The 12,885-nt window shown below is 36.5% G+C and overlaps 1 protein-coding gene across 2 annotated transcripts in view; it reads left to right on the forward strand.

Moving 5' to 3' along the window:
- LOC119085077 (transcription factor SOX-5-like) overlaps window positions 1-12,885 on the forward strand; it is a 122,470-nt gene that overhangs the window by 80,151 nt on the left and 29,434 nt on the right. For both annotated transcript variants that reach the window (XM_037195318.1, XM_037195317.1), the window contains exon 4: window positions 2,357-2,471. In XM_037195318.1, coding sequence (XP_037051213.1) covers window positions 2,357-2,471 — 115 coding nt within the window. The remainder of the gene's footprint in view (window positions 1-2,356; window positions 2,472-12,885) is intronic.

Below are 12,885 nucleotides of genomic sequence, written 5' to 3' on the forward strand. Positions count from 1 at the left end.
CTAGATTATCAAATGTTAATATTCGAACATTGACGTATTAACGAAAACAGGGAACGTTGTAAATTTCAAACATCTCAATGTTTGGTTTGCATGTTGTCAGTTAAAAGTCGAATCTAGCTGTACAAAAGTATATTAAACTAAAAAAGCGTTCGCTTCCATCAAATGAATGGTCTTCAATTTCTTGCAAGTATTGTTCAGATAGATCTTCGTGAACTTCCTTCAGAGTGTGTGTCATCGAACTCTTCCATTTTAGACACGAGCCGTTGAACTTCATCTGGATTATCGCACAAATTAGGTGGCAAGTCTTTGCCGATGAAATATTTTCTGAATTTTTTAAAATTTAATCTCAATGTGCAGTGCATTACAAAATCTAGTAGGTAACTTCTGAACGAACTGGAACGCCTCCACAATTATACTGGTTTGCAAACATGAATATGCTAAGGCAATCACTTCTCCACAGTATTTTCATCAGCATCGCTTCACACATCCGCTTTAAATTCTCTGTATCGTACTTTTCTGCCAATTTAATGAGCTCAATTCCACCCATAATTGACAAATTTGGAAAAACTCTGGCCGTGTATTCCAAAAAATTCTTAAAGGCAATTGCTGATGTATCGATAATTGTCATCTTCGACTGTTGCATTTCTTTGAAGCAGTCGTTCGAAAATCTTGAGTAAATTTTGCCTGTTCCACCTTGGATGTCAACCTGCCCGTACTTGGTCGTTATTTGATCAATCGTTATGTTGCTCAAATAAACGTTTGAAGAAGTAATATTTTTGAAATCCTTGCTTTGCAGCAATTGTTCTCCCAATTTCAACTTATACGCATAAGCGTATCTACTACCTGCGTATCTAGTTGCAGAAATCTTAGTTTCATGTCATGTTTCATGACAGTTCAAACTGTATACGAAGGTAAACAAACAAAATGGACGCCATTACATTCAAAGTTTGAAAATATTAGAATATCTGTCAACGACGGCCATATTTACATCGAACACGCCATTGACATTGGCTTTGAGCCGACTCAACTTTCCATGATCATTTGTTAGTAATTCACTTTCCACAAAAGAATACGTCTGTTCCAAGGTTATATCAGCTGGCAAAACGTCATCCATAAAGACTTAACCAAAAAATTATTGTTTTAGAAATGTTCGCAAAAGCGTTGAGGTCATGGCTCTGTGGATGCTCTCGTTCGAAGAAACATTTTTTGAGATGACATCATAGTCAAACGAATGGTCTCCGTCTAGAAAACGATTCGTCCGTTAACGCACAGTAAAACAAATGAGTAATTGAAGATATCGGAGCCGAAACGGCGGTATTTTTCAAGTGCGATTTCAGTCATACAGACAATTGAGGCTTGATTTCCACTTACTAAAAAAAGTACTCCGTGTCACGGCTTTCACACGGAGTACTTTTTGTAAAATGGAAACCATACACAAACTTAAGAATCTGGCAGTTGATAAGGGAAGAAAGCTCTCTTTGCAGGATATTTTATTTGTTGAGGATGAAGGGTCAATGAAAAGCGATCTGGACTTTTTCTCACTCATAACTCATAATGACAACCAAGCGTCATATCCACTTCTACTATTGTGTTCATATAAAATCACAATGTCCACCGCTAAAATATTCCAGCTATGCATTCCCATGCCTCACATTGGCAAACACAACCTCGATTATGCTGAACAGTGATTGCAACTGAATTATTAATTTTCATAAGAAAGAAAATGTAAAGCTAGAGCACAATAAAACGGGAAAAAAATTTTATTGCAGAGAATGGAAGGCGGAAAATGTTTTTTTATGAGCTTGAGTGTTATGAATTTTACATCTGTGTCCATTCAATAGTACTGTGGAAGGAAAACGTTATGCTAGTAGCACAGCGCACTGTGGAGTGTTCGGTTCAAATCATTGCATGTTGTTAACAGTCGGTATTTTCTGTCCACATAATCATTGGGTGGCTGCTATAAGAGATTGGTTGGAGGATGGAAATTTTCTTTTGTAAGATAAAACGTTTCTATCGCTTTTGGCCCAATAAATTTTTTGAATTACTTTTTGTTCGTTTGGTTTTATTCTAAATTCAATTAAACTCTGCCAGATAAACCTTCATCTGCTATCCACAATGACGACCAGAACAAACGATGACAATTTATGATAAAAAATTGAATTACAAGATTTTGTATCAAACGTTACACAAATGAAGTACCAGATTTAATGATTTTGTTTCGATACACTTGATCTGTTTAAAAAGTAAATCGGACAGTCTGGTGTGAGAGATGTTCGTAGTCCAATTTCAGCTTCGTAATCAACGAATTTTGGTTTTTGGACGAATTAGATAAATGAAAAAATATTTTTCTTTTCAGTACTACTCCAGTCGAACAAATGGTTAATTACACTGGAAGCGTACAGGAAAAAGAACGAAAGCTCAACGAAATGATACTCCAGTTGCAAATGTTTCGAGAGCATTTGTTAAATCAGGTAAATTTTTTGATTTGCAAAATATGTTAGAGCCAGTCGAAGCTAAGGTGCCAAGAGCAAAATGTGCTAGGATTGCTAGATTATTGCATGATTGATTGACGACAGATTGAATAACAGGATACATTTCAAGAATGATTTCATTGCTAGCACATCGGGCTAAGGAGATGTGTAGAAAAAGAATTCGTGTGTAATGTTGATAAAGTGCTGCAGGATGTATTTGCGTACTTCATGACATTCTCCAGTCATGAAATTGTTAGCTCGGGATTTTGTACCAAATTTTACAGACAACGACGATGAGTGTATTGGAAGTATTGGAAGGAAACACGAGATCAAACAATTTCCAAATTTCATTTGTATGTGTATAACATTACGACGCGTACGAATATGTATGGTAACTCCGAATTCCCATGGAGAAACATGTTCGCAAGCCAATGAAGAGTTACTGTTGCATTCCATTCCATTCAAACTATGACGAATTACATAACATTTTGTTACGAGTGATGAAAAGTTGAATTTTTCGGTACTAGTCGTTAGTTGGCTTGAAATCGTTGGATCTTTTCATTCCACGGCTGTGCATCAATAAAAGTTCATTCGATGAAACGCTGGCGATCTGTAATAGCTTATTATTGTCGCCGCGATTAAATCATTATGATCCTATGTGATGAAGTGATTTCAAACAATTGATCTTAGAACTTTATCCTCCTCGTCGAGGAAATGCATAAAAACGTTGTATTATTCGAAGTCTCTCTCTGTATAACAGTCTGCACTAAATCGATGCTTTTGTTCAGACACTAAAGTTCTGCATGTAAATTGTGCTTAATTGTGAAAGTTTCTTCCATTAACTAACATAAAAGCTGCATTCAAACCGATTCATTCTCGGATAGGTCCCCCCTTTCTTCACAACATTATTTACATTGACGTTCTGTATAAAAGCTAACATTTTCGTTTATTCAATTTGTTGTCGGAAATCTAAATGAAAAAATAAATAAAAAAAAAAAAACAGAAAAGAACGAAAAGAAAATAGCAAAATCTAACAGCCAAATGATTGTAAAAATTCATCCATTCACGTCTGAGGCTTGTGTTCCAGAGAGAAAATATTTTTATTTATTTCTCGTTTTTATTTCTTTCTTTTTTTGCTTTTTGTTTGTTGGTTTGTTTGTCAAGAATACTACTATGGCAAAAGCGAAAATAATTCCATGCATGGTACTATATTTTGCGATGATAAAGGAACAAGGCGGAGCCATATTGGCTGTGCCAAAACGATTGGATGTGTAATTCGGGTGATGTTGTTTGTTCTGCTAGAATTAAATTTACTGTGGGTGCTTTCCCAGAGTTCAGTGCTTCAACGTTGTTCTACAAGGCATGTACAATAGGGACCATGACAGTCGCAATAAATTGGAAAACGTACCGTCCGGTCATCAAGCCTGGTATTTTGGTGCAACAAAATATTTTTTTTTTCGGTTTAATCAATTCATACACTATTCAACGAAATGTCCATTCGTTCAGTCTGGGGTGGTTTAGGGACGACAAAAACTTTCTTTCATTATCAGCGACAATTTGACCATTTCCCATAAGTTCCTACGAATCAAATCGAAAGTTGGAAGGACCAATTGTAGCTTAGAAACGATAGCAAGACATCTTAAACAAATGAAGTAACAGATTTAATGATTTTGTTGCGATACGAATGACAACCAAAAATTTATAGCTTCGATAAACGAACTAACATTTCACTTCGAAAATGAACTCTGGTTAGGTCCAAATTACCTTTAAAATTGCCCGGGCCAACTTTTAAGATATTAAGACATAAAGTTTCTGTATATTGGTTGGCTAAGCCGAAGGAAATCATTTCTAATGTTTGTATTAGCACTTAACATGCTAGTGAATATTAAATCGAGTGAATCAAACATGTTTGTCTATCATTAGTTCGGCAAACATTACAAATCACCGGCCCGAAGTCAATAAACCCTTCTTTAGCAGAAATGCTACCCCAACTCCATGTTTTGCTAGCAAGTTTCTTTGAAATACATTCCGAAAAACTATCTTGATGAACTTCAATATTTTCCCACATTTTTTCCCCAATTTATTCGGCGTTCAACACAAATCTCATTGGGACGTTTTAGGATGGAAATTTGTTTTTTCTGTCTTTTTAAAGGTATACCACAACACCGCATCCCTTTTTTAGCACGACGCCACATCCAAACATAAACCGGTTACTAACGGAATATCGTCGAATCCCCAACCAAGGATCATTGTCAATGCGAAACAGATCAGTTCATTGTTCCAACACAGAAAATCATTTACATCCCATTGTTTAAATTTCGACCAACTAGAAGACTGTTTTAGTTCCTCCTCTTGTTTCACAATACACATCTTTGCACACCCGCACACTCACACATCTGTATCCAATTTCTATTCGTCTTCTTTTATACAATCCTGAATCCCCCACACTCTCCAGTAATCATCTCTGTTTTTCCTTTTACGGTTCTAATAATGCACAGAGACGTACCTAATATGTATACATACCTAGTCGGTCATATACACAACACATACAACCATTGAAGTAAACCTTAAAGCAATCCTACATAATGCCGCACATTTTGCACAAAACACCCATTGTGTGGCACCATGAAACGAAAACCCATAGCACCAGCGAATGCGCAAAACTTCCAACAATTCAATATGTATAAATGGTTTTGCACATGTATATAATACAACAAAAACCTATCTCTTTATGTATATAGATACTATGCTGCATCGTACATATCTATTATATATATGACACGACACGTATGTATTGATTTTTACATAAAAGAGGAACCTCTTACTTGATCATTATTATCATAAAAGTGGATGTCTCTAATAGTTCAAGCGATTGTTGTGTGTTGACGACCATATCGTTTCTACCAACGATTTTTTCCCCATTTCTTTATTTCGTTCAACGGTCCATCGTTCGCAAAACCCCAAACCCGATTCTTTCGGCCAGCCAATAATTTCTTTCGATCTACTACTCCCCCAGGTAATGCACCCTAAATTGTGCTGATATTTAGCATATCGTTGTTTCAAAAGGCATTCTTGTTAGCACATCCCGATTCACCCTTACATAATATCTGTATACGTACATGTACCAGTTTCACATCACTCTCAAAGCGTACCTGGGCAAAACGTAATCGTACGGTACGAAGAAAGAGCACATATTGTACGGGATCGTACATGTATGTTCGGTATGAACGGTGCTCATTCTCGAGAATACATTTTATGCACACACAAAAAAAGCATATCTTTATGTCGTTTCTAAACTCAATATTATGACTTCATATATAGCAATACCCACGTAAACTCCTTTATTATAACAGACATATACCTGCCGCATTATAGACAGCACTCATATAGAGTTCATGGATTTATTATCTTTATGTTGTTGATGGTGCTGTGTACATAAATGTACGTAAAGATGAGGATATTTTGGAGTGGGAAAAGGATTATGGGTATTGTAAGGTGGAAAATGTTTTCGATGATGGGAGACAGGTGCTCCACTGTTTATAATTGACAAAACTTGTGGCGTTATGTGATGGGATATATATATATATATATATATATATATATATATAAGACTGGAAAGTATGCTGTGTTGAGCCTAATTGGTTGACGGGAATCTTAATTATTTTTCGGTATCGTTGTCCTTCCGAAATTGTAATTTATGTCGGTCATAAAAACTTTAACAAAATTCGGGAATGTTTTTCTCGTCAGCGCTTGCAGATTATAATTAAATGTGGTGGGGACGAATGTATAGACGCTGAAACTCAGGCACACATTTTAGAGCTCTGTACTGCTTTGGGGCAGTTACGAATAATGTTTTTCACAGCGTAAGCGAGAAAATAGACGCTGAAACTTTGGGGGTTGTGAAAAGCTCTGTCTACCTCGGGAAAAAGTTTGAAATTACATTTTCTCGGATAGCTTGTGGCCCTCGCTACGCTCTGGTCAAAAACAACATCCTAGAAATTCAATTTCCAACTCTTTTTTCCCCTCGGTGAACAAATAACTATTTTTAATTGTCTAGACTGACATTGCGTAAGTTTTGTCCAACCAATCCATTCACAGACAATGCCTGCTAGTACAATTATCGAATCTATTACTTACATCGATATTAACATTTTAAATGCATGCAAGCTAAGTCTTTTACTTCATTCAATTAGTTTAACAAATAGCCAGGATAATATAAACCATTTATTAGAATTGTGGATTGGAGACTCAAATTTTTCCATGTTTTGCGAAGTCTCCAATAAAATACACAAAATCACAGACACTTAACCCGACACTTTACCCGGCTGACTAGTCAAGCCACCATATGGATGCATTTCTTTTTTTTTATTTTTGGATAAAATAAACGAAAATGGAAAGCTGAAACGGTTTTCTTTTGTAGAAAAAGAAGAAGTCACATGGCGTTGTTATTATTTTCACATCAAAGGAAAATGTGATGTTGGTAAATGGGCCTCATTATACATTGTTTACACATCAGGCACTTCGACTGCACTTAATAAAAGCGAATATTTATTCGGTTGCATTTGTTTTGCGTCATTTGGTAACTGTAATATGAGATTGAGTTACAGTTATGAAGTGCTGCCGATGAAAGGAAAGGAGAAGAATAATCTATGACCTGGAAGAGAGTTTTTAATGATTTACGAAAAAGATTTTCTGAAATTGATTGCGATTTTCTTCTAAATTGTTGAGTGGAAGCATCGATTTTAGAAATTTTAGAACGAAAACTGTTTGCTCATGTGAGCACATGATAATAGAACTTCTGGTTCTCACCAATTAAAACAGAAGATCGAGATAACTTCTGCTAATAGTTTAATTGCAAAATCAGTTTCAAAACTGCACGATCTCTTTCGTTTAAGAAAAACATTCCACAACGTTCAATGAGGCACCGTCTAGCGTTTCTTTCGATATGCTCTCAGGTTGTGTTTACTTTATCAAAACACTTGACTGCATGATCTCTCGATTGATAATCAAATTATTTTAATTTGCCTGTGTACAAATAAAGGTCCCCATTTCGGTACGGCTAAACCTGGTTGAGTGCATGCCTAACCTGTCTCTATTTCCCTGTGTATACGACAAATGAATAAAATTAAGTTTTGTTGGCGCATCCGTCTTTGTGAATTCAAAGCAATTTCTAACGAATGTAATACATCCCATTCATATCCCATCCATTCTAAGATCCCTCATACCGCTGAGTGTCTGTGTGTGATGAATATCCTTCCATTCCTTTATGCATACGTGGAACGTATGAAATGTAACATGGGGCAATAATGTACTTAAGATATTGAGACGTTTATGTACAAATATTCCACCAAGGAAGTTTATTTCAATTTCTCTGTGCAAATTGTTTTCGTTTTGTCGGAACAGCTTTCAGCATTCTATACATTCGTCATAGACACGTCCGAAAACATTTTGACTTGCACGAACATATCGTTTTTTGCTTCGTTTTGTTTGTTCAAAATATACAAATGTGATTTTCTTAGATAGAGATTCTTAATGCATTTTCCAAGCAACCCCCCGTCATAGCGAAAGGGTAAGAATTAGATGGTTCGGCGAAGGAAACTTGTATCGATTAATTTGGTGAAAATATGTATAGTTGATTCGATCCAAATGATACTTCAGTTTGTGTATTTTTAATTAAGCTAAATGAAGCATTCAATTGAATTCAATTCACGTAATACTAACTGTTGTCTGGCAGATAGTTTAGAAGTGAATTTTCATTTTCGTCGGGCAGATTCGATGTCATCGTTGACCGAGATTTAAGGACATACAGATTCTCTACGTCATCCTCCAGATCTATCATGTATTCAATGAATACCGTAATGGTCTGCTCACCACTACAAAATGGAGTTGCTAGTGCCAAGCTTCGAAACTCAACCGCAGGTAGATGTGAAACGATTGTTAGACCTGTATAACAAAACAGATTGAATCGGTTCAAGTTACGTGTGGTGAAGAGCTTTCAAACAGCTCAATGGCAAAAGCATTGTTGAGAGAACCGGTATTCTACTCATCTCCTAGTAAATCATAGGTGGCACTAGATTTGACTCTCAGTAAAACATTTTGGTAATAAATGGGTCTCAAACAGCCATAAGCAGCGGAACTAGTACAGTGATGATCTAGCCCGAGTTCTCCGTACATTAAGGCATAAGAAATCGTAACTTGACGGTTCTTATGGGATTTTATTCATGCAACTGTCAAATTTCGAATTCCTAATGTTACGAGAGAGAATCTACGCCCAGATCTATTTCAGACCTAACTTTTCGCAGGAAATTTTTCTTAGCCGCAATGATGATTACAGAATTTATTTTCGTTGATGCTGTCCAGTCCAGCCATACTGACTCATTCAAATGTATGTAAATGGAAAACAAAACGTTGTTTATGAGATAATTGTGCTCATCATTTTTATTTAAAATCGAAACATTTCTGCATTTACTCTTTTCATCGAGACGAATTTTTCTTTTTCGTTTTTTCACTTACTCTAATTTTAAAATTCACAGCAAGTCTAACAAACAAAGAGTTACAGCAGAAGAAGAAGAAGAAGAAGAAAAAATTCATAAATATAAAGAGTTAAAAGCTTTGGCCCATTAAAGTCTGGTGTTTGTTTTTATCAACAATATAATAATGGCGTTGTGTAATAAACAAAGTGCTTATTATAACATAAATGTATCAGTCAGTCTTTTGGTCTTGCCTTGGATGTATACGAGAAGTATGAAATTTTGTGAGAACAGGCCGGATTTGATATGGAACGAATTATCGTATAAAAATAGATGTTAGAAAATACGAGTCCAGAGATGATGATGAAGAAAAAGAAGAAGAAAAGGGTTCCGTACGAAACAAAAAAGAAAAACCCATTTTTTTCTTCATTCTTTCTGTTGAGTTTTTGTTTAGTCTTTGCTTTATAATTTACAATAATATTTAGAAGATGCAGTTCCACGCGTTTAATTCTTTCAGTAAAAACGACAATTTGTAATCTTATCAAAAAAAAAGTTTTTTCTTTTATTCGTTTCGTCTTTTTCGATTAATTGACTCATAACACCATATCCACCATTATAATCACCGTTCAAAATCTGTATTGCTCTAACACGTACTACGTTTTCAATAAAATAAAAAAATTAAACAGACACAGGATGCTGACGTTCAACAATTATTATTAAAATTACGGAAATTCGAAACTAAAATCAACACTACATTGTAGTTTTGTATATAAATAGACAGATAGTGTGTTTTATTGTAAATAAATTCAATTCAATTCGATTTTATATTCGGAAAATGTTCACTCTGTTCTCTCTCTCTCGCTCTCTCTGTTTATGATGCTTTTCGAACGGCAGCGGGGTTATATTATAGAGCATAAATAATTGACCTAATTTTGTTCATGCGATTTTAGAGTGATTATTTCGATTAGGGAGTCGATATTTGCACAATCGGATTAGCCACTATTTACATTTTCATGCCCAATTAGCCTTCCGGTTTGATAAGCAGACACGGAAAAAATGTAAAAATATTTTTCTGAGATACACAAAATTCATCTTCTCTGCTACAATTAATGCTCTCAAAGAATTAGAATGGGTTTCACTTCCTTTAACACGAATTCGTTTCGTTTATTTATTTTACCAGATTTATCTGGCTTTTGAATTATTAAATTTATTGAGGAGCTTTACACATGGTACGAAACACAACTCCATTGTAAAAGTTCAAATGGTTTGAATTCTTGTTGGTAAATCACACATATAGGTTGCTGAAGAAGCTTGACGTGCACAATGAAATTTTTATTTTAAATTTTAATCAGATGAAATTAACATTAACACAATTAAGCGTACACAGTGACTGCATTACGTATGACTTGTTTCCATTCTACGACGGAATGCGACAAGTGACTTTAACTGAATAATATCTTTAGATTAACGAGATTACCCACCCGAAGGCATAACATCTCGTCCTCTCTAAGAGGAGTAGATTGAGATACGCTCAATCAGCGCGTCAAATGGCTACCTTTATATGCCGGTGTTTCATGCACCAGCATAGCCAAAGGTGGGGCAAGGGCCTATCACAACCCTTACTGCAATTCGCCCGGGAGCAGTACCCCAGCGTATTAAACGCACTTGAACCACAGCCACCACGTTTCAGCCAAGGATAGGCTCCTCAACCATAGTTGGGACCAGGAGGATAGTGCAATCCTGGTGGGCTCCCAACACCCGTGGTACCGATTTAACCCTCGGGTAGGGTAGGTGGTATCGAAGACCACTTCGGATGGAAGCATGAACTTCCAGCTCCGATCGACTAGCTCGAATTGCGCGGAGTCGCCACTCTCCGAGAGACAGTCTGGAATTGGCCTTAGCCGTTCAACCAGCTGAACTCATCCTGCGCCGGTCATTCACCCCACAATCAACCACATTCAAGACATAACGGCGTACACATGCATCATTCACGGATCCACGTCCCCTCTCATCAACCTCGACCTCCTGCCGAATAGCGATACCGCAAACTGATTCAACTTTTCAAACGCTCCAATCTCGCTGAGTGCCCCGCTAACGTCAAGCGATCCGTTACGAATGAGTAACCCACAACCATTCAGATCACGAAGATCCTCGTAGAGCGGGCACTCCCCGAGTAGGTGCTTGACGTCCTCGTTAGGTGCTCCACACATGCATACCGGCGTATTTGACATACCACGTTTGTGCAGAAAACCATTCATGCTACCGTGTCCCGTTAATACATAACCAAGACACAGTCCAAAGGCCATCCACTCATTTTCACGAACAAATCGGACACTCGGAATAAACTCATGAGTGAGGCGTCCCTTTTCCGAGACATCCCACCTGCCCTGCCACACATCCAGCAACCTCTCCGTCAACAGTTCCTTGAACTGAGGACCACTCAACCCTAGCATCTCTTCATCCGTGATCGGATCGCCATCCACCGGCAAGTGACTTTAACAATGTCAGGTGAGAGAACTCAAGTGATTTCTTGTAACCTTTTTCCGTGTATTCAAAGTCGTATATTATATAGTTGTAATGGTCCACGCGAAATGAACGTTACAAAGGTTTTTTTTAAAGTATCCCTTCCTATTAGTCTGGGAATGTATCGCGACGACACGTCGCTCAAAGAAGCTATAGATATTTTGCATGCTTATGCACGGTAAAATGCACTTTAGGTCACTGTTTATGACAGTGAAAATACACTTACCGTGCACAAGCATGAAAATATCTTACGTAAGTTATTGTTTGTCTTGTGTGATTACTCCACTCGCCTTCGGCTCGTTTCGCAAAGCTCACACTTGCCTAAACGAAAACTTACAAGCAATGACGTAATATACTATTAAGCGAACTAAGTAATTGCGATAATATTTTGTGAAAATGCATTACCACAAGCAGATTTGTTGTGGTGAAAAATTCCATTCGCACTCGAAAAATCTCGATATCCTTTACATTTCCACACAACTGACTGATATAAAAAGCATGGAAAATGTAAATCTTCTATGCTCTGAATAGATATGTTGATGAGTGACTTTGTATAAATAAATAATGCATTAGCCTTCACGTAGAAAGCATCGTTTTGTTGCAACGAATTCGAATTGCAAGTGAAAAAGTGGTTTGGGGGTCGGTATGGGTTTCTATTTTTTTATTTCTTCTTCTTGTTCGTCTCTCTGTTGTCGTTGTTTACTTTTCTTTTATTCTTCTGAAAGAGTCACCATGGGAATTGGAGTGTGTTTCGGTTCTCTGCCATTTTATCTTCACCGTCTGGAATGACATTTCGAGTCTAAAAATAAGTCTCGTTGTGGTGGTGGATGTGGGACTCGGTGAAAATGAAAATTTTTCGAATTTGTTATCTAAAATAATCGTGATGCATCTAATTGCAATGTTGTAATTGAAACGACAGTCATTTTGAATGAAAATATTAATTTTAAGGAATTCTGAGTATTCCACGGAAGTCACGTTATAATACGTTCCAAATAGCACAAACATTTATGTATTCGTTGCATTACTCCAATCTACTATTCATTTCCATTTTATTTGCTTTTCATTGTTGTTGTTTATTTTTGTTTTGGTTTTTTTTTTGGAGTATACTGCATGTATATAATATGGCTTGCATGGTGCTCTCTGTGTAGAGACGTTTGAATAAAAGGTTTTTTCTACGGTTTGAATGAAATTTTGTAAAGTTCATGAGCGCATACAGCTTTTTTCGTACTTATGTATTTCGTTTGAACCGGAGAGTATGTATGCATTCAGATTTTATAATGATCAAATGGTTTGTCCGGGAAAAAATAGGACGAGAGTTTGTGTTGTTCACTTATTAAATATTCGCTAGCACAAAGGATTTTTTTTTTCGTATTCAATTTCACTGCCTTTTATTTTCGAAATGAAATTTGTTGGAATATATT

Source organism: Bradysia coprophila, unplaced genomic scaffold (genome assembly GCF_014529535.1).
Source record: "Bradysia coprophila strain Holo2 unplaced genomic scaffold, BU_Bcop_v1 contig_94, whole genome shotgun sequence".
In the NCBI taxonomy this organism is placed as follows: domain Eukaryota; kingdom Metazoa; phylum Arthropoda; class Insecta; order Diptera; family Sciaridae; genus Bradysia; species Bradysia coprophila.